This window comes from Branchiostoma floridae, chromosome 6 (genome assembly GCF_000003815.2).
Source record: "Branchiostoma floridae strain S238N-H82 chromosome 6, Bfl_VNyyK, whole genome shotgun sequence".
Taxonomy (NCBI): domain Eukaryota; kingdom Metazoa; phylum Chordata; class Leptocardii; order Amphioxiformes; family Branchiostomatidae; genus Branchiostoma; species Branchiostoma floridae.
This window is the reverse complement of record NC_049984.1, coordinates 8,868,838-8,894,619: the sequence shown is the minus strand read 5'-3', so window position 1 is coordinate 8,894,619 and position 25,782 is coordinate 8,868,838. Positions and strand designations below refer to the sequence as shown.

The 25,782-nt window shown below is 41.8% G+C and overlaps 4 protein-coding genes across 9 annotated transcripts in view; 3 read left to right on the top strand and 1 right to left on the bottom strand.

The window, feature by feature from the left end:
- Positions 1 to 1,471: 1,471 nt before the first annotated feature.
- On the top strand, positions 1,472 to 6,782 carry LOC118418511. Its single transcript, XM_035824478.1, has 6 exons — positions 1,472 to 1,734; positions 3,146 to 3,241; positions 3,854 to 4,052; positions 4,386 to 4,737; positions 4,965 to 5,192; positions 5,776 to 6,782. Exons 1-6 carry the CDS (start codon positions 1,677 to 1,679, stop codon positions 5,833 to 5,835), a joined length of 993 nt encoding a protein of 330 aa, XP_035680371.1. The 5' UTR covers positions 1,472 to 1,676; the 3' UTR covers positions 5,836 to 6,782.
- Positions 6,783 to 10,057: 3,275 nt separating this feature from the next.
- Positions 10,058 to 18,808, top strand: LOC118418504 (glutathione S-transferase 1-like). Of its 3 annotated transcripts, XM_035824467.1 has the most exons (8): positions 10,058 to 10,267; positions 11,294 to 11,386; positions 11,859 to 11,974; positions 12,971 to 13,066; positions 13,818 to 14,058; positions 14,162 to 15,263; positions 15,925 to 16,077; positions 16,522 to 16,609. In XM_035824467.1, the coding sequence occupies exons 1-5, from the start codon at positions 10,135 to 10,137 to the stop codon at positions 13,983 to 13,985; spliced, it is 606 nt and encodes a 201-aa protein (XP_035680360.1). In that variant the 5' UTR covers positions 10,058 to 10,134; the 3' UTR covers positions 13,986 to 14,058; positions 14,162 to 15,263; positions 15,925 to 16,077; positions 16,522 to 16,609. The 3 variants fall into 3 exon arrangements, with proteins under 3 accessions (XP_035680360.1, XP_035680358.1, XP_035680359.1); XM_035824465.1 differs by lacking the exons at positions 10,058 to 10,267; positions 11,294 to 11,386; positions 11,859 to 11,974; positions 12,971 to 13,066; positions 13,818 to 14,058 and adding exons at positions 17,513 to 17,962; positions 18,137 to 18,808 and having other exon boundaries at positions 14,648 to 15,263; positions 16,522 to 16,761; XM_035824466.1 differs by lacking the exons at positions 10,058 to 10,267; positions 11,294 to 11,386; positions 11,859 to 11,974; positions 12,971 to 13,066; positions 13,818 to 14,058 and adding exons at positions 17,513 to 17,962; positions 18,137 to 18,808 and having other exon boundaries at positions 14,648 to 15,267; positions 16,522 to 16,761.
- Positions 18,809 to 20,230: 1,422 nt separating this feature from the next.
- On the top strand, positions 20,231 to 22,705 carry LOC118418506 (CMP-N-acetylneuraminate-poly-alpha-2,8-sialyltransferase-like). The gene is made up of 4 exons (XM_035824472.1): positions 20,231 to 20,565; positions 21,209 to 21,508; positions 21,681 to 22,130; positions 22,371 to 22,705. Exons 1-4 carry the CDS (start codon positions 20,513 to 20,515, stop codon positions 22,666 to 22,668), a joined length of 1,101 nt encoding a protein of 366 aa, XP_035680365.1. The 5' UTR covers positions 20,231 to 20,512; the 3' UTR covers positions 22,669 to 22,705.
- Positions 22,706 to 22,820: 115 nt separating this feature from the next.
- The window catches only part of LOC118418485, a 5,922-nt gene continuing 2,960 nt past the window's right edge, over positions 22,821 to 25,782 (bottom strand). For all 4 annotated transcript variants that reach the window (XM_035824432.1, XM_035824431.1, XM_035824434.1 and 1 more), the window contains 4 exons: positions 25,467 to 25,709; positions 25,018 to 25,135; positions 23,990 to 24,749; positions 22,821 to 23,646 (listed from right to left, as the gene is read on the bottom strand). In XM_035824432.1, the coding sequence (XP_035680325.1) occupies positions 23,502 to 23,646; positions 23,990 to 24,749; positions 25,018 to 25,135; positions 25,467 to 25,709 (1,266 nt within the window). In that variant the 3' untranslated portion in view covers positions 22,821 to 23,501. The remainder of the gene's footprint in view (positions 23,647 to 23,989; positions 24,750 to 25,017; positions 25,136 to 25,466; positions 25,710 to 25,782) is intronic.

Below are 25,782 nucleotides of genomic sequence, written 5' to 3'. Positions count from 1 at the left end.
CAAGTCACTGATGTACATGTGCTTGCAAAGTGCATTTTGTAATTCCAATGAAAGAAATTCCAGTGAACACAAATACCTCTATTGTTAGTTCTAGTGCTAGGAATGTCTCCATGATCTGTTTACTGAATTATTAGATAAACTCAAATGTGATTGGATATATAAGGCTTGCACGATAAAATACAAATTACCTCCATCAAGATCGTTATCCTTTCACTGGAAAATTGATGATTTACCTAAGCCGACGTTTCAGTCACTGTCACCGTCTTCAGGACAATAATGAATGGTTCTACTTCGAACTGCAGCTAGGTGTCGCTGCAACAGTGAAAAGAATGCGGTTCCAAACGTCATCACTGTTGTTGATGGTTCCAAGCGTCATCAACTTTGTTGTTGATATTGTTAAGTCACACGTGATACGCGCCTGTCAAGAAGTTTTAAACATTGTAAATTGATTTTAATTCAGTGGCAACACTGATATCCAATAAAGATATATCACTTTACTTAACCTTTATAAATGTAATTTTCAGTTGATGGATTGAACGTTAGACAAAACTATCCAGTAAATTAAGACGTATAGCGTCAGCGCCACCCGAGTTGCAAACAGAATTGACGTCACATCACTGCAGGGTCAGGTCACTTAAACTTCGTGCTGTAAAGAGGAGTGACAAAACGTTAACCCCCGACCGTAACACGTCTATGTGTTCATGCGCGTAAATTTTAACATAGCGCAACCTGTTGGGCTTTGTTCAAATTTGCTCCCTTGTTATTCAGGAATCGGCTATATCGGCAACTAAACTCGACCTGTGTCCCAAAATTTGGGGCAGTCGTGAACAATACATCAGGAGGGTGGGGTCGCTATGACGCACCGCCTTAACAAACACCTTGTCAGGAAAACGTAGGACAACAAGTGTAATATCTGATAGTGTAATGATTCATGACTGCCGCTTATCTTATAGACAGCTGAATATGCAAAATGTCTAATTCGAGTTTCATAATGGGTACTACATGTGGCACGTCTTTCCGTTTGAAATTCAGTTAAATCATTGCTTCTGTTCTGTACTTAATTATGGTGTTTTCTTCTATCGGGTATCATCTTATGACAACTCATTACCTTCGCCAATAAGGTTATGTTATTGACACTGTTTGTATGTATGCATGTGGCCGTGGATGAACAGCACAACCGAAGAAGGCATAGATTGACTGTCATAAAATTTACCCTGTATAAAAAAAGATTTTCAGACCCCTGGTGGCTTATCTATAAACTGCAACAGAACCTCCGTTTTTTATATCTCGTTCATATTGTCATATTTCGTTTCATCCATTAGTGCATGACGTTCTTCATGTCTATGCTTACCTTAATCAAATAGCGATTTTGGCTTTACCGCTATAGAAGCCCTGCCTGACGTCATATGTTAGCCCTCCATTGGCTCCATGGTAATGCAAAGACACAAACACGTGAGTCAACACTTAATCACAACCGGTGAGCCTTAATGCTACCAGCTGTGAATGCTGTAGGCGTGTCCAAAGTTTGACTAGGGTAAACTCATTTTGGTTATAGTTTCAAAGTTCACTGGGCGAGGCTTCGTTCCCAAGTACTCTGCTGAAACACCGGAGACGTAGTCCTGTGTTTCTGTCCTCTTACTTCCTTTATCCACGAAAAAGACTGGAGATTGTATAAGATGATTCGTGCTAGAAGCTACGTTTTTCTTACACTTTGTATGGTGTTACTTTTGACAGGTAAGTGGCTGTTCTTGTCCTACCGTCATGTTCTTTTCGCCGCTGTGCAATTGTGTTGGAAACATTCAACACTTGGTAACTCGGAAATGGTTTAACAAAAAAAAAAACATATCCAAGTGCCTGTCCTTTGAGCCTTTATCATGTACTAACGTTGGTAACGAAAAGAGGAGGAGAAATATTGTACCTCATCACAATTTTAAAAGATCAGAATAACTGTTTTATTTCAATCTGTGTGTAAATTCAATGGATTCACTGGCGATAAAGATAGGAAGTATGTTGAGCAGGTGCTGCTTCCTTTGCCGCTTGAATAACAAACTACGTCAGGAACACACAACAATTGATGAAACATTACACTAATGACCCTCCTGTCTTTATTAGTGTACTCATTGGCAGTGCCGATGAGTACCCCAGTAGTTACAGACCTATGCCATGACTCCATTGATATCCCAGTGAAAGGACTAGGAACACTGCAATCAAAATGGCGTGTCAACCCATGCCCTTTTATGCGTGCGTGCATGTGTGTGTGTTTGTGTTAGGGGTGGGGGTTATGTTTAAGTGTGTTCAATAAAGATAAAGTCCTTTATATGTGTCTTATGTACCATGTTTCTATAGTCTATCTATTACAAATGAAATAACATTGTTTTGCTTTTATATGCCCTGAAATATTTATGACGTCCTGTCTGTCCTAGCTAAGCAGTCGTGTCGGCCAAAGTACAATTAACACCCGGAAACAGGTTCAGTGTTCACAGCAAACAAAAAGTTCACCTTTCCTCTATCATTTTGTTTATGTACACTGTAGTTATCATGCCTGTTTTGATCAGAAAACTTCGGGTAGCCAGTATTCTGATTAATTGTGGGTGTGTTTTATGTTGGGTCTACGGCTTATACATTTTCCATGTCAAGACCGTGATTCCCATGGCTTTGCTTGTTTGTTTGTTTGTTTGTTTGTTTCGCATGACCGTTAAAAACACATTAAGGTATAACACACCAGTTTTGTACAGTGACTAGACGCTGGGAAATATCAGACTGTAAGAAGTGAGCCACTCACACCTGGAATGACCCCTACTCTTTTCGATAACTATGGCGGGCTAAAAATGTGACTATCGTCGAGAAACATGGGACCTTGGACTTTAACGTCCCTTCCGAGAGGACGGCGCCCTAACCGAAGCTAGCAACTAGGTTTCGCCTGAGTGGAATGAGGAAATTGGTGTTAAACTGAATTCAAGGGCACGGCATTGGGGTCTGCTAGGGATTCAAACCCAGAACCTTTAGATTCTAGGTAAACAATTCCAACCACAAGTGCACCGTGCCACCACTTGAAGACCAATTGCAACTTGTTGCATAAGCTGACAGAATTCTCGTCGACGTCTATTGATCATCATCCTTTTTATGCACACCTCATTGCGTACAGAGGCACAAGCAGCAACGACACCGAGTGCGTCGCCCACTTCAGCTGCGGCAACAGTTGAAGGAGTATCAACAGATTCACCAGCTACTGATGCACCAGGTAATGCGAATTTAAATCAAATCAAATCATTCAAGGACAGTTACCAAACTGTACTTACCTAAGGGAATGGTCACAAAGGTCGTCCGGTCGTTGTACGATTGCAACCTTCAGTCGTGTTTGGGGACAGCCATGCATGTTTCCTACATACAGCTGTCTTGGCTGTCTTGGATCCTTGTCGTTGGTTGGTTCTCTCACTGCCTGCTTGAAAATCCTACCACCTCAAAATCGTACGACGATCGCAGGACCTATGTGACCGCGTCCTAATACCCCTGTCACATTTGACGAAAATCGATCGGACGACGATTCTGCGACAATCGCCAGAGCCTCGCTTATAATTATAACTTTATTGCACAACAATTGTACAAAGTACAAAGTATGGCTAATATGTGACGGTTTTCAGGTGAAAAATACGCGCAGCCCTCTGTCGATCTTAAATATGGCTGATCTTCCATCGATACGCCCGAAGATCGTGGATAATGTGACAGGGGTATTAACTATGCTCTGCTAATTGTGAACTAAGAATAGTCGCTAAGAGTCACACTTCGGGTGTGCCCTTTCCTGAAAGTATTTTTTTGATTGCGAGCTATTGATAACTTTAATGTTCTCATGCAGGCACGACACAAAACACAACATGTAAGAACTACGCCTTCCTGTGCGAGTTGGACGAGATTTCGATGATCGCCCTGTTGGTGGCACCAGGCGTGGGGCTGCTCCTGATCTCCGTAGCTATCGCCGTGTGCTGTGGAGCCTGCAGGAGAAGGGACGATGACGACGACGAGATATTTCTGGAACGAGAGAGGACCAGTCAGATGTGAGTGATTTGTTTTACACTGACAACAATTGTTCATACAAATGTATCGGTGAATAATGAAGTTGGCGGATAGCCTTACTTCTAAACTTGATTGAACCCGGCGTACATATATTTGACTCCGGGTACGAAGTCTATGTGTTTTCGGTGTGTGTGTGTTTGTTTGGGTTAGCCTGAGTACCATCCTCCGTAGTGACCGCTGGCTCAGTACTTTAACTGGCTAGCCAGCGGTCGCTACGGAGGGACGCATGTGATATGAATGAAAAACTTTTATATAATAAAAGACAACCGAGAAACTCGCGAGATCTTGTAATGTATGATTTTTGTCTCCGTCAGGGTCATGAACGACTACAGGAGTAACATGGCTGCCTCCAGTGTGGACGGAGACGACGACTTCACCAGCAGACAGAAGACCAACCCGGCGTACATGGAAGACGACGAGCGCGTCATGCCACCGTTCGGCCGCCCCTCCGTGTCGTCTGGATCGGACCGCATGGCGATGGACAACAGCAGGAGGCAGCGGATGAGCATGGCGTCCGTAGACAGGCCTTACGGTGAGGACCAGCGCAGGTCCGGTCCTCACTATCCGGAGGACGACATGCGGCACCCGCCGGCGGCAGACCCACGGGGCAGGCCCGCCCAGTATGGGGATGACCCTCGCAGCAGGGCAGGTCCACGCTACATGGAGGTACGCATTTTCATGGGATGTCCTCATTCCGCCCTGTACAAATCTTGTCGTAGACTTAAGTTTTTTATAGTTTGCTAAGATAACACTTTTGAAATCTATACTTTGATCAACTGCTATCTGGGCATAGAAGAGTGAACTGATCTAACTCGTGAGGATCTCACATAGTCAATGAGAAGCATTTGGTGATGGTTTGAGGTGGTGGAACTCTAGTTTATTCATCCATCCAGGAGGATCCCCGCCGCCACCAGCCCGACAGCCGAGGCCGTCCTTACGGCCACCCAGGGGATCGTGACGACGGAAGGCGCCCTCCAGCCCCCGGCCCGATGTACGACAGGCCTGAGTCAAGGGGCGGACCCCGACCACAGCCTCGCGAGTCGGTGGCGGCCGGGAAGAGAAACTGGGCCAAGCAGAGCGCTGCACCACGCGACGTGCCGCCAGCAGACTACGATGACGGGGTACGTACAGTTTAAGTTACCACCTCTGCCTTATTTAAATATGGCTGTCACTGCCGTAGGGTGTCGTACGATTTTGATGTCGTAGGATTTTCAAGCGGGATGTCACAAACCGAACCGCTAACAAGAATCTAAGACAGCTTTTTCGGTAACAAGACAGATGGATCTTTTTTAAAGATTAGGCTTGCGAACGTAAGACGCATGCGGTCAGGCCCTCACATCTGGTTATATCATTTCCGATATCTTATGATCAGTTTCTCTCTACTGTGTTAATGTCAGCAAAAGCTTATAGTCAAAATGTTCTCTCAACATTTGCTTGGAACAGTTAGCCAATCGCCTATAAATGTTTTCTTTGGGTTCTCTGATTGGCTGATAGCTGGTTAGAGGCCACACCCACCGCACTTCGGCCCAGTTTTATAGCAGAGCCTCTCCAAGGCATATTGGCCGCGGACGGGGCTCTGCGTTGGAGGATGACACACCTAAGCACTGATCGGATATTGATATTATATTGATATGTTCTCTGGGCTGTACCAAAGCCACTTGCAAAACGTTATAATCCTACCTTTTTTTTCTTGTCCTGCCACAGTTCCCGAACCCACGCTCCAGTTACGCCGGCTACCGACAGGATGTCAACAACTACTACTGAGATATAGTATGAAAGTTCCATCTGAGATGGTGAAATACATTATGTTCTCCAACTTAAAAACGAGACTGGAATCTTCGACTAATATCGACTTCCGGCAATATTTGACTCATTATTGACGCCACACATCCAGAAAATCACGTGTCCACTGTGATTCGGCTGAAGAAGACTGAGGCAGACAGTCGAAAATTCCAGTGAGTCCAATTTTGGAGTTGGAGAACAGTTAATTCTTCAAAATTGGTACCAACAAACAGAATATGGAAGGTCCTGGTAGTGTGACCGATCCCTGAGATGACAGATGATTGATAACTTCATAAACTACTAATATTAGGAAAATATGAATCTACTAACCAAATAGATTTCATTAAATCCATTTCATCTGTCAATGTACAAACATATCAATCAAAGGAACTGTCTACTTAAAGTTCATTCATAGACCTCATAAATGCTTCAAAACGATATGAACAATGTGAAAAATCGAATTCATGACGTAGAAAAATTGTCAAGAATGTCATTTATTTTTCAATGCTGCAATGTCTATGAGAACGTGAACTACAACATAGCTATACTTGATGTGGAAATGTTGTAAAGGAAAGTAAGCCCTTTTTCTTTATTTGTAACTGTAATACTTATTCCTGTAGTTGACATAGTAAATGTTTATATGCTGTAGATTGGGAATTTTTGTTGTCTTTTTTAGTATTATGTCAAAGTAGGATAAGTGTAAGTGTCATCGGTGATTTTAGTCCTTGATCACTGGACAAAAAATGTTGAAATGTTGACATGCTCAGGATTGTCGATATGCTCAAAATAAATGACAAAAATGAATGTAAGCATATTTGTTGAAATGTTCTATACTATTTGATAAGGTACTTCAAAGCTTTGCATGTACATTTTCTATCAAGCAAGAAAACTTAATGTGACATTTCACACCGCCGTCACCGAAATGTTTTGTACCAATCTAAATCGCCCATGTTTGTTTTGAGGTTGTTTTAAAAAGGCTGTATGATAATGTAATGCTTTATTCATCATAGCACGAAGTTCTTCCGGTACTGACTGTAAAATTTATACCATTGCCACCATATGTTCTCATGTACTATGTGGGTTGGTGGAAAAAGCAGTCCTGACTGGACCGCTTTTTCCACCAACCCCGTACCATGTCTGTTTCTAAGGGTCTGATGCTTTAGACAAATGAAAACTAAAACATACCTTTGCCAAATAAACCAGGTTTGTTATGTAGAATGATGTCTGTAGACAAATGCGTTACTCATTTCATTTTCTTTATAATTAAATACTTGGAGTTGGTTTATAAAATTTCGGCATTTATTATGCAAATTAGATCCCAATTTACAATTAATTGATATCAAATTGTATCAACTATCAAGCATTACTTAAGCTATCAGCATACCAAAAATCATGATGATCCTTTGATCCATTCTTGACTTATTCTCTTTCAAAGTCTTTAAATACACCTCTTACTCTCTTCCCTCTTTCTCAGTTACATATGTGACAACTTTGATGAAAGTACTATAATGGAATGCAGTGGATTTATGAACTTTTCCTAATCAATTATGCAAATTAGCTGTTAACTTGCATAATAAGTATCACGTTATATAAGTCTTCATTTAGGCTATCTACATGCCGAAAATCATGACGATCCGTCAACACGTTAATTAATCTCATTAATTATGCAAATGAGATCATCATTTGCATGATAAATATGTATTGACATTTCTCTCTTTCTCAGCTACATATGTGACAAGTTTTAAAGCCCTATCATGGAATGTAGTGAATTTATAAAATATCCTCATTAATTATGCAAATTAGCTGTTGATTTGCATAATTGTTATCTCATTATGTAGGTCTTCACTTACGCTACCTACTTACAAAAAAACATGATGATCCGTCAACATGTTCATATTTTCTCATTAATTATGCAAATGAGGTCATCATTTGCATAATTGATATCTGTCGACATTTCTCTCCTTCCCAGCTACATATGTGACAAGTTTGAAAGTCCTATCATGGAATGTAGTGGATTTATAATTTTTCCTCATTAATTATGTAAATTAGCTGCTGATTTGCATAATTAGTATACCATTATGTAAGTCATCACTCATTCTATCTACATACCAAAAATCATGACGATCCGTCAACACGTTGTAGAGTTATTCTCATCCAAAGTTTGAAAGGAAACCGGCGCCTGCAGTTCCAAAAAAGCCGTTAGGGGGCACAAACTCACAGCACTTACTCTCTGCCTCCAGGGCTATCTACCACTCAAAAATCATGATCACAGCATGTCCAGAACACGAGATATCAAAAATTGAGGTTCTGCTGCAGTACCTTAGCAAGCCGCCAGGGGGCCCATTATCGAACTTGACCTTCGTTTTCCCGACCCCTACCCACCTACCAAATATTATCGGGATCCATCCAAGACTTCTTGAGTTATGCTGTTAACAGACAGACACACACACAGACACACACACAGACTCACAAGCCCAAAACATAACCTTAGCCATTCTGGCAAAGGTAATAAAGAGCATACTGGAGGATTCGGTATGCTGTATTTGTTAAGGTACTGTTGGCATGATGCCAACAGTACCTTAACCAATACAGCCATGAAATAGTCTCTTCCAGACTCCACATGCACTGCGCCATTTCAGCGTTTGGCACAGATCCATGGAACTACATCGTAATATAAGAGTTGAATATAACAAGATCTAACAAGCGAGTGGATAGACTGAAAGCAGTATCATACTATCGTTTTATGATCTCATACCTTCGCTAACAAGTCGTTTACCTTTATAAATGACATAAAATATGATGCCATAATTTCCTCCAAAACAAATGCATGCGCACAAACGTAGTGAGTCAGTGAACTGTTTTTCAACGGCCCACTGTCATCTATTTGTTGAACCAGGCTAGCGCCTCCTCTGACCAATAGCTTCCATCCTCAAATATACGTCGACTATCCTACCTGCAGTCGAATTATACGTTTTCCTCATTGATTATTTAAAGTAAGTCATGATTTGAACAAAGTGTGCCTCATTACGCCAACCATCACTGAAAGTACCTAGTACCCACATCTCCAAAAATGATAATACACACAGTCTTTGGTTCGCCTGTGAAAACACAAAAACTGCATACAGCCTACAACAACATGTTAACACAACATTCACACAGTTATCTTACGTGGAAAACACTCAAAATGTTGTTACTAGTATCTCGCCTATAAAAACACAAAATGCATAACGTTACAGGACAGCTCTGTGTGATTATCGCGCCAAGGTAAAGTTTCAGGTGCAACCATCTGTTTTAACAGAATACTGCATACTTTCGTGTGACTTTGAGTGATACAACTCCAACAAGAGTTCGGAGACCTCATACCTCCATGAAATATTTTGATTATGTTAATGACGTTCACATCTGCATAATTTATGCTTGGCTATGTACACCTTTAGCTAACTTGCAGAGGTCACAATATTGACAATCCAAAAAGTAATACATGTACTTGGGAGGATTTGGACACTTTCACATTAATTATGCAAATTATGGACTTATTTGCATAATTGGAATCTGCTATTCCTCTACCTGCCACAAACTACGTATGTTACATGTATTTGAGTCCTAGAAAGGAAGATACTGTTAACGTAGATTTTCCTCATTAAGTATGCAAATTAAGTCAAAATTTGCATAATTTGCACTTCATTATGTACATCTCTGCCAAAGATACCTCCGTGCTAAATATCATGGAAATCCATTGTTCCTTTGTTCCGTTATGCTCCTTGGAAGATTTTGACCAGAATGCCCCTGCATTTCCAGAGCAAGCCGCTAGGGGGCCCACAGACAGACAGACAGACACACCAAAAACTATACCTCCATTTTTCATGGAGGTAAAAATACGACATACAGCCCTGTATACTTCTAAGAACACGTGTAAGCATAGCCTCCATAGCAGGCTCTCTGGGCCCATTTTTCGTCTTTTGCTGTCCGTTCCTACTTGTACTGACTTGTACTGAGTCGCCTGTGCTGCCGATAGCCGGTACAGTACAACAAAGAAACGGCCATCAGCAGCAAAAGTGTATTATGAGCCTCAAAAGACGAGAAAAAGGCCCAGAGATCCTGCAATGGAGGTTAGTGTACACGTGCGAGTCCCCCCACCAGGGTGGGGTGTAATTGACACCGCCCCTTCTCACGCCCTCCTTACATCCATACACTAACACGTTTCGCATATTGAACGAATTTTCCACGGTGTGGCACCCATCTTTGAATGGAAGCTTTCTTGCATACTACGTACCATACAAGATGCCGACCTATAAGCTGACTTATTTGGAGTTCCAAGGTCTCGCAGAACCAGCCCGGCTGCTCTTCGCTGCCGGCGGAATGAAGTACGAAGATGTGCGATTGAAACGGGAGCAGTGGTTAGAGCTGAAGCCAAGTAGGTGCTAAGTACTGTCTGTGTGTGTGGTGGTGGTGGTGGTGGTGTGTGTGTGTGTGTGGGGGGGGGGGGGGGGTTAAAGGAGTTAAAGGATTGAACGTCATCTAAATGTATCTATGTGCTGTCCGCATAAATCATTCGTGAGGCGTAGTTGTGCCGGATACATTTTTAATCGAGGTATTAAAGTAACAATTCCATGCGGCTAATTTAAATACCTTACAAGACCCTCTGTAGTATGGGATGAGAATGTCTTTTTACAATTATGGTATCAAGCATAAGTATCGATGATCAAGCTTCACAAATACGAGGTAACTTTTTTGGCCACCGTGATTGTAATTTTTTTACCAGCTGTACCGGCATCTTGCGTAGGGCGTATATGAATGGGCATCCTACAGACTTGAATATATACGCACGCGTATGAACCGGCCTTAGCGCGTGGAATACATGTATATAGCCTTAGGCCCAGGCCCTATACGCTCGCGCTGTTCTCTGGTTCTGGTAAGAAGTCTTACATAATCTATGCATGGTGATGTAGACCTTTAATTAACTATCTAACACATGTGACAAGTAAAAACTACAGGACCCAAATCTATACCACTTACTCTCGGCCTCAAGAGCTATCTACAACTAAAAATCACGACCATAGCATGTTCAGAACTCAAGATATCGAACCAGGAAGTTCCACTGCAGTGCCGTAACAACACCCTACCCCCCCATCTAATCGTTTCAAGGTCTCATCAAGACCTACATACGTACCAAATATCAAGACAATCCACCTTGGCATTCTGGTGCTATGCTGGGCAACTACACACACACACACACACACACACACACACACACACAAACACTCTCACACACTCACACACACACACACACACACACGTAGCCTGATTTAACCGCGCTTCTCAGGCCCGTCATACTGCCGCGCCGGGAGGAGTCTACAAGCTCCGGATAGCGGAGTTTGCGTTACACAGACTAACACACACGCACAGACGCTACCGCATAATGAAAGTTATTTTCCATCAGGGTCTCCGACGGGGCACCTGCCTATCCTTGAAGTGGACGGGACTGTGATTGGTGAGAGCAGGGCCGTATGGAGGCTTATCGCCAAAGAAGTCGGTACGTAGAAATAAACCCAATTACACACTACAGTGTCCACTGGGTGTTTCTTGCGTTTTGTTCGAACATTTTCTAAACCTTTGTAACAATCTAACTGAGATAAATAACTGTTTAGAACTATTTCCAACATTTAACTTTTCATATATTTTCTACTGTATCGATACCTGTTGGAAACATTGAAGTCCTCCTGTAGTACATGTATCTAGGAAAGCCACCAGGGGAGCTAAAACATAGTCATTTCGTCGATAGAACAAGCCCAAATTTCAGGATACTATTCATCAACATACATACAGACATAATTACACACATACATACGCGGTAATAATGATAACAGAAAAACGTGTTCGTAAAAGCACGGTAGCAAGACCTTTAGGTTGTCATGGTGGATTTAGACATGTCTTTCTAACCAGATAAAAGCAAGATAGTCAGATGGTTACAACTACATTGTAGAGCCTCCTGTCGTTGTCTGCAGGCATGGCAGGAAAGACACTCCTGGAGCAGGCTCGTGCAGATATGATCGTCGACAGCATTTTTGGTGACCTTACACCGGATTTAGCTTTCTTTTGGGAAGAGGACGAAAATAAGAAAGTAAGTTCAACCATGCTAAAATACACTTAGAAAACAAGAATCTGGAGAACTCATACCTCCATGAGATATTGAAAGCTTTTGCAAATCTCTTTATGTTGACGTTGTCTCATTGTCTCATTTGTAATGCAAATAATGTTGTGACAAGCATCTATTTCAATCGATTGTCTTCTTCACACAATAACATGTATATTCTATGTGTGAAAGTTTGAGGGAATTCCACTTGAATATTTCACCATTGAATATTCGAATAAAGTGAATTGTTGGACATCATTCTGGAAAAGACACCATGGCAAATTATGTTGAATGTGTTAAAACGGTTGTCAACCTTAGCATAACCACATGCTTTAGATCTAAAGACGATACATAAAGTTCAATCTCAGCAGGTGCAGTAAAACATTCTGACAAACGGACATAAGCAAGGTAATCAATTTGTGGAAGACTTGCCTCGGGCAGAGAAATCATTATTGTACATTGTTGCCTTTTGCCTGAAATCAGTTACATAAAAGTAACCTGACTTAAAGGGTAGAATGATAGAGCTTTTTAGCAATATGCCACCACTTCTTGCTGTAACAAGTAGTCTCGAAGCAGATCCTACGGTGCCATAAGATGAGCCGGCCAAAGGGAGTCAAACGGGCACCGGTAGCGTAACACTTCTAGGCCGGCTTCACTCCTCTGCCAGCTTTTGATAACTTATTATGCTACCGTAGGATCTGCTTGGAGATTAGGAACAAGGAGAAGACGTCAATGAATCAACGAACGATTACAGTAGTTAGACATTGAAAGAGATATTTCTAGTACTAGTTTGTTTCTAACATTGCGGAATGAAGACCACAGAGTAGGACTATTCCATACTTCAGTTTTTCTGTGTAATTTGTCTCGTTGACGCATTAACGATCTAATTCTGGGAGACATTCAATGTTATTCATTTGCTTTAGTATGATATTCTTATTGCTTGTTCTATAGGAAATGCGTTTCTTTTGTTGTTTTTTTCTGCAGAAAGAATTGAAACAGAAGTTCGTAGAGAAGACCCTGCCGACTCTAGCTCGCTTTGAAAAGCTTGCGAGCGCAGAGGGATATTTCGTCGGTAACTCGGTGCGTTAATGTCTGTTTCTTAATATCATTATGCAGACAATTATTTCATGGTCCAGATTGTCAACCGTTTATGTGTGCAGGGTAACTATGAAATAACATAATATTTTATAGGTCGTTCTCCATTCCGAGTAGGGTCCGAGTACAAACGCGCAGCGACATCTCTCGTTGAATAACAATATGCTCAATGTATTGTAGCATTTTCTCATAAATTATGCAAATGTAGCATTTTCTCATCAACGAGACCCTAATTTGCATGATTTATGTCTCATAATGTTAAACTTAACATTGCTGCCAAATGTCACAATAATGAAATTCTTATCATTTAACATTATGCTACTATAACAATTTACTATTAATTATGAAAGTTACGTAACAATTTCTTTAATAGATATGTCTGTCGATATATTTCTCTCTTTTTCAGTTACATAAGTCATATGTTTGATTATCCTATTATGAAATGCTGCGGATCAATAAACTGACCTCATTGATTATGCAAATTAGCCCGTGGTTTGCATTAACCATTAACCTTGATTTGGGAAGGCATCTCCAAAGTTACCTTGAAATCAAAAATCCGTCTACCCCTTCCGAGTAATCCTCCTCAAAAGGGATGATGCAACTGCGCACGCTTAGGCATATATTTCTGTCTTTTTGAAGAAGAAGACAATCCACTCACATTTTCATACAGTCTTACATCCTTCATGATATATACATGTATTTTGTCGTTAACTACCAACCCACCCCCTCCCTACAGATGAGCTGGGCTGATGTTTACTTCTTCCATTTCATTGACGTCGTCAACAAACTCATCCCAGGGGAACATCTCAAGGGGTATGCGAGCCTGAAGAGGGTCGTGGACAACGTCTCGTCCAATCCGGGCATCGCGAAATGGCTGAAAGACAGGCCAGAGACGCCATTCTGAAAGCTCGCTTTCGAATCACCATTCAACAGAAGTCAGGGTGAAGGTCTTAACATTTACCGGCTTCTGCATTATGCATTCTCCTACAGCAGAGTACCGTCAGTCATTTATTCCTGCGAAAACAGATGGAGTCCCTCTGACGACTCTGTTTCGCCTTTGCGTAGGAGAATGGCATTATGAGGCGTATGATGTTGGTTTAATACGAGGCTGCAATAAGGAGCTTCGCGACTCTAAGTACGCACGTGCAGCAAAATGTATTGTGGGTAGTACTAGTGTCTGTGTCAAATGAGAAGACCACTGGCACATGTCAGAACATGTTTGGACATTATTATGGGAATGAAGACAATGGTCAAGACAAGTTTACACTTTATGTATTGAGGGGCTTATTACCTTGACATGTTACCCACAATACATTTCGCTGCACATGCGTACTTGGAATCATGAAACTCCTTGTATCATTGGCCAGCCAGGCTTTCCGATATTCTAATAAACGCCCGAACCAACATAACTATCTTCATGTCCTTTTTGAATGCGTGGGGTGAAAATAGTGATACGTACTTGATGACAAGTATTACACGTATAGAAAACAAGGCAACCGCCCAGGAATGAGCAGCGAGACACGTGTACATAACGCCCTGTACACGACTCGAATGAATTTGTTCTATCTTTATGAATCATTAAAACGATGCAAAGTCACGACGCAATCAAGTTGATCTGATTTTTTCAGCACCCCCATGAAACGGTATATGTACAAATATATGGGGTCCACGATCTCATACCTTCAACAAAAGTTAACCTATACAAATGATGAAAGTTTCTCATTGATTATGGAAATAAGATCCTAATTTGCATAAATTACATAAGTTGATCATCTTCTCCACCTCACTAACAGAAGTTGTCTAAATAATAAATTTCGAATAAGTAGGGCGTGTACCCGATACCGCCATCAGGTGATGTGTTCTGCCCTGGATAAATAAATAAACTGAAACCTAAATGCCGAACCAGTCTGACTGGTTTTGAATGAATGCACTGGTCGAAAACTATCTAGGACATGACTTGCAACCTCCTATGTTAGTTACAACTTACTAACCTTAGTATATGGTTCTACGTCTAAGCTTCTATATGCTGAAGACAGGGAACGTATACCGTTGTTTGGGATATGATAAAACTAGGATCTCGTCCCAGATGTACACGGATAGTTGACGGATAACTCACAGCAGCCGACAATCACAGACACGCCCAGCAGCTTGTTTCCGCACACCGACATAGCACAGAAATTACGTAAGTACGTTTAGCATATTATACATTTGAGTAAAACCATTCCATTGACTACCAAATCTGACCATTTTAAGCAACAAAATTTAAGGGATAGTTCAATGATCGGATATGTCTTCTAGGTAACCAAAAGCAGCACAGGCTATGGCGGTAATAGCAAATGTGCATCAACAACCGGCCTCAAAACAAAGACTACTTCTATGGGTAGTGAGATCGTGAAAATACCACATACAACTTTGATCATAATCTAAAACCAACTGAAGCGTTAGATATGTGAGTACGTTTACTGCCTTTTTGATGCTATTCTGGCAGGATAACTTGAGAAGAAAGCCTTGCCCTAATTTCAGTGCCGCTATACATTTGGGATCTTTCAGTCTAATCTAGCCGATTGATCACATCGGACTCTGTGGTTGCCTGTTGTTACAACATACGATAGGTGACTTGTTGTCACATGGTTATGTCTCAATGTGTCCTTGTGAATTATGCACAAACTGCAACTCCGGTCCGACGGCATTCTATGCAGCTCAGGATGGCACATATGATGCAGACAACATTTCATATATATAAACTGGACATAAAACATACTATGTATTCATTTTTCTTTTCAACAAAATGCCGCATCAGAAGCTTGATTGGTAGGCACATCAGTTCAATATTACATCCACAGGTACGAAACTGCAGCTATGGAAGGAAACAAGATTGTCAGCTGGCCCCCAAACAGGACTTATGTCGGATGTGGAACGTCAAAACGACTGAGGAAGCTTATTATATGTGCCACTTCGCTCACAGCCTTTTATATGCTGATGTGGCATGTGGAAAGGTAACACGTATTTTTCACATATATCTTTATGTTTTCATGGGTTCTAGCGTTACGTGTAATCATAATCAGTAAACGTAGAGGGGATTACAGTCCCCAAAGTTAAATCAAGTCTGTCGCCGTAGATGTTAGCATCTCCGAAAGCAACTTTTGGCTTGAATATACTTTCGCTAAGGAAACCCTTTTTTTTTGGTCTCACAAGCACAATTTCCCCATCTAACACTGAATGCTAAAATGCGGTTTTGATAAGAAACTTCCCAATGGCTCAACAACCTGTTGATGCTATTCAGGGAATCAAAGTTTGCACACTGGTACAGTTAACAATGCCTAGGACGAACGACTGTAAAAATGTACTCTATTAAAGTAGTGCATATGTATGTACGTATACATTTATCCATTATTGATGTGAACAATGTGGTGATTCTAACGTCATGATCTACATTGTAGGTATATCAATATCACTTACGGAAAAAAGCCGCCAACAACACGTGTGCTGCATACACAGCTGGCCCAGTCTGCCAGGCTACCCAGGCTATCCCAGCCTCCTCAGCCCACTCCGCCTGTCCAGTCTATACAGCCTGCCCAGCCTACTCAGCCAGCCCACCCCCTTCAGTCAGCCCTGGTATTTGGGACTTTGGCACCCGAGTCTTCATGGAAGTTTAAAGCCAAAGCTTTGAAAAAAGTCAAGTAAGTCCAATATTTTTCCACATCTATATGATTGTTTTATCAGCCTGTTTACGGATCCGACTGGGCATGCGCATGGTCAAAGGTGAAGACCCTTAACGATTCTTTATATGCCAGACCTTCAACTTAGCAATGCATCACACTTGGGGTGGGTACCGGTACAGAAAATTCAGGTACAAGTACGGTCCAGGTCCAGAGGCTCAGGTTCTGGTCCGAACCTGAACCTGATAATTGTGAAAACTTGTGAACGGGCGATACTTGGTCAATTTTGACACAACTTGATTAAAATCCTATCTTTATGTGAAAAACACTATCTGCCTCTGTTTTAGACCAATTTTGACTGTAGAAACATGGTAAAAATGAATTTGGTTTTGTAATTTTCTTGGACCTATAAGCCCAAAACACGTGAACGCCTGCCAGTATTATCTGTTATTTTGTAATCGTTCCCAAATCCGGTCCCTGATTATTTTCTTTCAGGTCCGTTTTTTCTGGACCGGTCCAACAACAACAACAAAAAAACGGTTTTGTACCGGTGCGCCGTATGAACGGGCTTATCAACGGTTGCAAAAATATACAACGACGAAGGGTAGATAGAAGACGCCGTAGTTACGATCTTCCATCTTAGAATTCGTACATGTTTGTAAACGATAGCTTCATGTGCAATATCATAACTTCATCAGTTATGGGGAGAAAGTATTGAAACATTTGATACAGCGATCTTTGTTTCGATATCAATACTGACTTTGCTTTCCAGAAAAATCACGGAGAAACTGAATCTGACGACTAAACTACGGAAATGGAAGTTGGGGAACTTCACAGAGGATGTCGACATCGGTCACTACAACACATGCGCTGTCGTAGGCAACAGTGGCGTTCTCCTTGGAAGTCAGTGTGGAGCGGAGATCGACTCCATGGATTACGTCATACGAATAGATTTACCGGCCATCAAAGGTTACGAGAAAGATGTTGGCAAGCGGACCAGCATGGTATTGTTCAACTTGAAGGGGCCAGACCGAATCCGACAGTCCTCACTTTTCAAAAACAGATCGCAGGATGTGTACGAGAGTCGCTTTAGAAGCGCCGAAGGTGCCGTTCTGTTTGCAGACAAAAGGTCAAGAAAGGATATCGAGACAGCTGTGGAAGCGTATAAACTTTCATTTCCGTTATTAAGTCGTCCAGGGAGACTAAGGACCGGAATAAGCGGGTGAGTGGCTGTTTTCCCCACTTAGGAAGAAGAGAGGGAGATGTGAGGGAGAGAGAGACAGAGGGAGTGGGGGAGAAAATTTAGAATCCTTTCGTCGGTGATGTACAACTTTCATTCTGTTGATAAATATAATACAAGAAGTGAATGACCTGTTTTTTTTTTTTTTTTGATCAGAACTGCATCTGAAATAGCGAACAAGAAGATGAGGGGAGTACCTTCAGTTGGTCTGGTCAGTGTTCTGATGATGACAACGTTCTGTGACCACCCTTATATGTACGGATTCTACCCTTTCACAGAAGACGCGAACAACAACTCTATCCTGTACCACTATTATCCAGGAGACTTCGTAGATCCTCCGCTACATCATGCTTTTGCCCCAAAACACAAAATGAACCAGGAGTACGACTTTAACAGGGAACTCCACAAGCGGGGTGTTCTGAAGATGCAGGTCGGTCCGTGTGGAAAACAATGAGCTGCTCGCTTGATACTTCGGACATTACGCTTGCAACGTTACTTGCTAAACTACAGCAGACGATAGGAATATGAGATAACGGTTAACAAGGATGTAGCGAGTGATATTTCTCGGAGCTCTTTCCACTGAGTGTATGCATATTGTCATTACCGATATTAGTCAGTAGGGTTGAATAATGTGTTGGCGTGTATCATATCCATGTTTTGTCGGAGGAAATTGACCTTTTCATGTCTAAAACATTATACTTTAGAAGTGTACAACGTTAAGAATTCCATACTCAAACTGTTCATGTACAGGACCAGGTTTTCCTTTTAACTTGTACTCTTTTGTATTTTCCTTTCAGCAAACAAATAAACGCACCACATACAGCATTACATAACTTTTCTGCATTTTTCTTCTATGGGACTACACCTGTTATACTTTTTCATTGATGCTTTTATGACATGCGATGAGTCTTGTTCTGAAGAAAAAGACCCTCCCTAAATAAACTTTTCGCAATTTTGTTTTTCACGATTGGTAGAAGCAATGATAATATCACACAGACGGGTTCTTCTCTTCGCCTATCAAGACGATGGTTTATCAAAATTGCATTGTCAGATTTTCACTCCAGAACCTTAGATGAATCCTCTCTTAGATGAATCTTTCTTAATTCCTTCCAAATCGAAGCGACTACTTCCAGAAGGGAACGAACCAGGAATTGCGCAGTTGAGAGTAACAGACCTTACCAGAATATTGATTCTTTTGTATTTTTTAGAATTTGTTTCCTCAGAAAATTTCGCTCAAAAAGGTCGAATTTTTAGGCAGAACCGAAGTACGCGTACTTATAAAATCTGGTGAAAAAATTACTATAATCTTTGCCATGTTATGACATAGGTGACCTCTGACTAGAGCACTCCACCTGGACTCGCCCATTTGGACAGATGCCGGTGAAATCCTAGTGTCATGTCTTTCTTCTGTCTGTAGCTCATTAAAACGCCAGAGTTGACCTTTTTGAACCAAAACAGACCTGAGCAATGTAGCTTTGCAGTGGGGGTAAAGATGTGAGGTTTAAAATGTAGGTAAATGTGTTTTGACGTTATTGATTTGCATGTTTAGCATGGAAAAGTCTATTACTCAGTATTAGCCAGTCCCGCACCAGAGCGTGTGGCAATGACCTCCGACCCTCACACAACCGCACAAATGCAGAAGAGCCGAAGCTGTGTCGAGGCTAATGTTGTCCCAAAGTTAATCTCTTGTTGAGAGAGTTGTCAAGTCAAACGGTTGCCCGGGAATCAGTCAGAAGGGAACTGTCAGTCTGCGGCTAGGCCGGGAAGGTCGGTAGTAGATCGTGAGTAAACTACTAGACAGTATACTCAATCATGTAATGGCTGTGAAATGGTGGCGACATGGTATTCAGGACATACTGTAGGCGAATTATTATACCATGTAATCTGGTCTGACTGCTTTCAATTGCTTCCCACTGCGTGCCGTGGTGAGATCATGACTATGTGACTGCTTACAAACATTCAGAATTGAAGTAGTTGTGAGTCTTTGCAGCCAAAGTAACATCGCTATCGGACAGCGGCACCAAAATTTAGAACCAACTGAAGCGTTAACGTTTAATACGTGAGTACGTTTGCCACCTTTTGTCGTTCCTTTCGATAGGTCAGCATGGAAGACTTAAGTGCTGCCAAAATTGCCATGGTGCTGCTACTGATGTTATTGATCAGTCTAATTTAGCTGATTGAAATCAAATTCTGTGGTATTGTGTAAACCTTTTGTTAATTAACATATCTGGTACATTTGTTCGAAACGTGTCCTTGTGACTTATGCACTAACTGCAACCCGTCCGACGGCATTTTTTGCAGCTCGTGCAGCTAGACACAGCATTGCACATTCAAAGATGAACAAAATAAATGCCTTTTTACAAAAAAATCTCAAATCGGATCCAATGGTATAAGCATCAGTTGAATATTGCCTCTATAGGTTGGAAGGGACTACTATGGCGGTAACAAAAGTTGAGAGCTAGCTGGCCTCAAAACAAGAACTTCGCAGGATCGAGCCCATGTGGATCAACAAAGCGACTGAGGAAGTTTCTCATGTTTGCAACTCTGCTCACTGCCTTTTATATGCTGATATGGCAGGTGCCAAGGTAGCGCATGTTATTCACTTAATATTATAGTGTTTAATAATATGTAGGTTCACATTGTACACTTACATATTATTAAACACTATAGTATACTGTACATGTAATCTTTAGAAAATTGCTGACTTTATTGCACATAAATACCTACGTAAAGGTTTACTGTATGTGATTTATCTGCACATCCTTCACAGAGAAACATTGTTGTTATGATTACTTTATATGTAACTATAATCAGTAATCGTAAAGAGGATAACAGATGAGAAAGTTAAAGTTCAATGCAACTATAAGAGAGTCAGTTTCAGTCACACAGAAAACATGTAGCTGTGGATATTAGCTGGGTAAAATTATTTTCTCACCTGACACAACCACGCTTTACCCGTCGGTAAAGAGTGGTTAAGATTGGCTAGGCTGTAGAAAATTTCTGTTAATGCAAAATATACACTATCACTGCTGAGTCATACAGAGCACTGCCCTGGTATTCGGGAAACTGATGTCATTATCTGCAATTTAAACTTAAAGCTTTGAGAGTATTTTTTTCGCTTCATTCAGAGGATGTAATGACGCATTATGATACATATACGAATACTTTTATTATAGATGTGAGATTGTGTCCAGGCAAGTGATTCCTACGCAACGAATTACGTTCTAGGTATTTCAATATCACCTACGTTGAAACCCGAGTGGTGCCTACTCGGCCAGCCTATCGATATCTCAATCAGCCAGCCCAGTCCAGTCGGCCAGGTCACCCCCCTCAGCAAGCCCAACTTCCTCAGCCAGCCCAACCTTCTCAGCCACCAGCTCCCCCAGCCCAGCCTATTCGGCCACCGCAGCGTAGTCAAGCAGCCCAACCTCCTCGGCCAGCCCAGCCCAGTCGACCAACCCTGGTATTCGGGAACTTGGCGCCAGAATCTGCATGGCACTTTAGACCCGACGCTTTGACAGACGTCAGGTGAGTGAATTATCTTATTTAATTTTCAACAAGATATTAGGATCTTCTATCCCAGCATCTGTGCACATTAAAATATTATTTTAAATGTCATAGATGGTGTCGAAACAAGACGCAACCTAATAGTATAGGGATAATCCGCATTTGATGTCAACATTCGGAGTTTGTCTTCCAGAAATATCACAGCGAAACTGAATCTGAATAGTAATCTACGGAAATGGAAGTTGGGGAACTTCACAGAAGATGTCGACATCGGTCACTACAACACATGCGCTGTCGTAGGCAACAGTGGCGTTCTCCTTGGAAGTCAGTGTGGAGCGGAGATCGACTCCATGGATTACGTCATACGAATAGATTTGCCGGCCATCAAAGGTTACGAAAAAGATGTTGGCAAACGGACCAGCATGGTATTGTTCAACTTGAAGGGGCCAGACAGAATCCGACAGTCCGCTCTGTTCAAAAACAGATCGCAGGATGTGTACGAGAGTCGATTTAGAAGCGCCGAAGGTGCCGTTCTGTTTGCAGACAAAAGATCAAGAAAGAATATCGAGACAGCTGTGAAAGCGTATAAACTCTCATTTCCGTTGTTAAGTCGTCCAGGGAAACTAAGGACCGGAATAAGCAGGTGAGTGGATGTTTTCCCTGTTGATATATGGAGGAAGAGAAAAATTTAAGGGAGAAGATGAGGGAGGGAGGGATGGAGAGAGAGACGTTCGGGGAGAGAATTAAGATTCCTTTCATTGGTGATTTACAGACCTGCGACTTGTACTGCAAACTATACATATCAAGCGGAATTTTTTTTTAGACTGTTGATAATGATAATACGAGAGGTGAATGGCCTGTTTTTTTGTCTTTTTCTCACCAGAACTGCATCTGAAATAGCGAACAAGAAGATGAAGGGAACACCTTCCGTTGGTCTGGTCAGTGTTCTGATGATGACAACGTTCTGTGACCACCCTTATATGTACGGATTCTACCCTTTCACAGAAGACGCGAACAACAACTCTATCCTGTACCACTATTATCCAGGAGACTTCGTCGATCCTCCGCTACATCATGCTTTTGCCCCAAAACACAAAATGAACCAGGAGTACGACTTTAACAGGGAACTCCACAAACGGGGTGTTCTGAAGATGCAGGTCGGTCCGTGTGGAAAACAATGAGCTACTTGCTTGATACTTCGGAGATCATTTGCAATGTTACTATAGCAAAACTATAAACAGCAACAATACAAGACATTAAAGACGTAGCTACATATTATGGATGCAAGATATCAATGACGTAGCTAGAAATGGTTAAAAAAAATCTCAACATATAAACTTTTGCGAAGATGAGTTTTTCTTCCATTCGGTAAAATGTCGTCAACTTTAACTGTAACAAAGCTACATGTAATACGACACTAGACAAGGTGCAGGTATTGAGTGCTTCCCATCGAGCCGTAAGGCTCGGTCAAATGATTGCTGTTCCATGATTTCACTGCCTGCATTAACTATAGGGGCATTTTGGAGTGCAACGTTATTGGTATGAAGGGAAGTTTGTACATTTCTATTTCGAATACAATCATGTGTCTTAATGTTAAGTCGATTTGTGTGCCGTTTGCGACATGTGATAGCAAGCTTAGGTTTAATAGGGACGTCCCTTGTATAGGACGTTGTCCCGGGTTTCGGGGACAACGATTTATTGCTCTACCTCTGTAGAGAATATTGATAATGTTAAACTATTAGCTATCTCAGCGATAGAATGACTGGATTATATTCCTCAATACAATACCTTATCTTAGAACCAATACAATACAACACAATACAGGTATAGTAAACATTAGCTTACTGAAGACCCCATGGCAATTTCTCTGCCATCATGTCATGACCCTGGACTGGGTTAAAGGATCAAGGTATAAAGAAGGAAACATGTCATGATCGTTTATTTGTTAGCTAGTTAGTTAGTTAGTTAGATCGTTTGTAACTGGAGCCTTTCCTTAATATCCCCACTTCCTAAGTTACATCATGGTGTCTGGCAGAATGACGTCAGGGTCGACTATATCATTCCCAGATTTTCTGCAGACGTCACAGATGTACTCTCGTTCCCAAGTACCCATCCATGAGGAGCTTTGTGGTCGCCACTTTTCTCCTGGGCGGCTCCTTCTGCAAGAAAATGGAGAATTTTGATAGGAAACTTACATGTAGGTGTGCTTGTCACTTTTTTCTCTTGGCAAAAAAAGCAATAATTTTGTATGATACAAACTTTGTATTCACTATATACAGTGCCAGATATTGTAGATACAAAATGAGTCTATTATAATGCCACAGCTTCTAGTATGTGGATATTCATGATGACTGTTACATGGCATTCCAGTTTATACCCAAAAGATAATTGTTTCCCTTGCAAAATCAGACCCAATGGCTAATTGAATGTACAGTCTCTCAAAGTAAGAGTAATGTCATAGATTGCATAACACTAGTGTCCAATCAACTATTCTTCTCTTACCCAGAAGACTGAAAGGCTCCTGCCTGGCTGTCTTCCACAAAGGCACTTTTGATTCTCTCCTCTCCGTGATCATCTTTCCTCCACTCTATCGCAAGTTTCTCCATCAGCTCTCGAATCGCTCCCTCCTTACGTCTCACTAAGGCTTTGTAGTGGACCACTGCATGGAAGAAGTACTGTGGGTTCTCCCTCTGCAACTGCACGGCACACTGCATTGCACCAACCCACAGAGTCATCAAGTAGTGCACAGGTGAACCATGGTAACGGATAGTAGAAAATCTCGGGTCGTCTCCGAAAAACCTGAAGAGCTCGGGAAGTTTGGGAGCCAATTTCCACAAACCAAGACGTATGGTCAGCTTAAAAACTGTGTAGATGATATGGTGCTTGAACATAACATGTACCCAAGACTCGTAGACCTCCAGGCCGTTTCTGTACAAAAAAACAGTTTTGGCATCAGGGAAGGCACGGAATACAATGTCAGCAACCAGGATAGGTTGGGCCATGAACTTGTACACTACAACAGAGCGGTGCGGCTGGTCTGAGGTGATAAGGTAATAGTTCAGCAAGGAGACAACATTTCTCAGCAGGGACACAGCAGTTTCTTCATCCCGCAGGACGGCAGCGGCATTGTGTGGGGAGGGAGACCCACGCCTCAGTCGGAGGATCTGGTGGAAGATGAGATCAAACACGAGCGGTTCGCTGGCAGCTTGGGCAACCGGAGAGGCTTCTACTGCTTGGGTCAGCAGAGTGGAACCACATCGGGCTGAGGGAACAAGAAATGGGACATCCGTGAATGGTTTCATCAGGTTGGTATTAAGTCACTGGATAGCAAAATTTTGTGTACATAACCAACTGTCTTTATCTATCCAACATTTCGGTGACCAGAAGTTCTACAAAAATTAAGCGTTGGTGTATGTGTAATCAAGAAAGTATAGCCTTGTACTAAGACCGTGTTTTATCTGTGCATATAACAGAAAGGTTGTTGTCTTTGTTGTTACAATGCCGATGACAAACACCTGTTGGGACTTTACCTGTGTTGAAGACAAAAACCTCCTGAACATGCGAGACTTTGTCAGAGACGACGTCTGCTACAGCTTGTAGCTCCTCAATCGGCACAACAAGAACTTCAGTAGCATTCTGCCTCTGGGCCTTGGAAGTAAAAGAAAGAACTTTAATAACAACAGTAGTGATACCAGATTTGAGGTTTTTCCAAACTCTCTGCTAAAGGATGTAGACTGAGTGGTATAATCCTCAAAATTCTACTCGGGGTACCCAAGGACTGACACATTAAAAAAAGGGGTTACAAAGGTCTTCTCAAGAATGTCACACCTTAGGTACACCAAAGTACCCAGCTCACTTAAGAATAAGCATAGGGGTTCATCCCTGTGTGATAAGACATATCAGTCTTGTCTTGCCCAGCTTGACTGCTTGTACTGATGTGCTATGAGTTCAAAGCCATTAAGAAGTTATGAGCGCTTACCTGGCAGAAGAAGGGATCTTTTTTCAGGTCTGTGCCGTTCACAGGTCGGATGAGCACTACTGACTCTTGTTCCCAGTCTATGGTGTACACAGAGAACTCATTCCCATGACTTTTGAAGAAGGCTGGTACATTCTGGACTGGTTGTTTGTCTCCCACGGGAGTAAAGTCATCAAAAGTGGTGAGGGAAGGACACATCTTCTTTATTGGTGTCACGTGCTGTCTGTAAGCCTCATGTTGTTTTATCTGTATGGGAAATACAATGCTCACCAAATGAAATACCCAATCGATTGAGGCATGTAAAGAATAGTATACCAAT

Bases quoted from the DNA above. Each gene is read 5' to 3' on its own strand.
- LOC118418504 (XM_035824465.1), top strand. From the start codon at position 15,941: ATGGAAGGAAACAAGATTGTCAGCTGGCCCCCAAACAGGACTTATGTC. The intron at 16,078-16,521 runs GTAACACGTATT...TCTACATTGTAG, and splicing joins CTGATGTGGCATGTGGAAAG to GTATATCAATATCACTTACG. The intron at 17,963-18,136 runs GTGAGTGGCTGT...TTTTTTGATCAG, and splicing joins CTAAGGACCGGAATAAGCGG to AACTGCATCTGAAATAGCGA.
- LOC118418511 (XM_035824478.1), top strand. From the start codon at position 1,677: ATGATTCGTGCTAGAAGCTACGTTTTTCTTACACTTTGTATGGTGTTA. The intron at 1,735-3,145 runs GTAAGTGGCTGT...CATTGCGTACAG, and splicing joins TATGGTGTTACTTTTGACAG to AGGCACAAGCAGCAACGACA. The intron at 5,193-5,775 runs GTACGTACAGTT...GTCCTGCCACAG, and splicing joins CAGCAGACTACGATGACGGG to TTCCCGAACCCACGCTCCAG.
- LOC118418506 (XM_035824472.1), top strand. From the start codon at position 20,513: ATGTTTGCAACTCTGCTCACTGCCTTTTATATGCTGATATGGCAGGTG. The intron at 20,566-21,208 runs GTAGCGCATGTT...ATTACGTTCTAG, and splicing joins CTGATATGGCAGGTGCCAAG to GTATTTCAATATCACCTACG. The intron at 22,131-22,370 runs GTGAGTGGATGT...TTTTCTCACCAG, and splicing joins CTAAGGACCGGAATAAGCAG to AACTGCATCTGAAATAGCGA.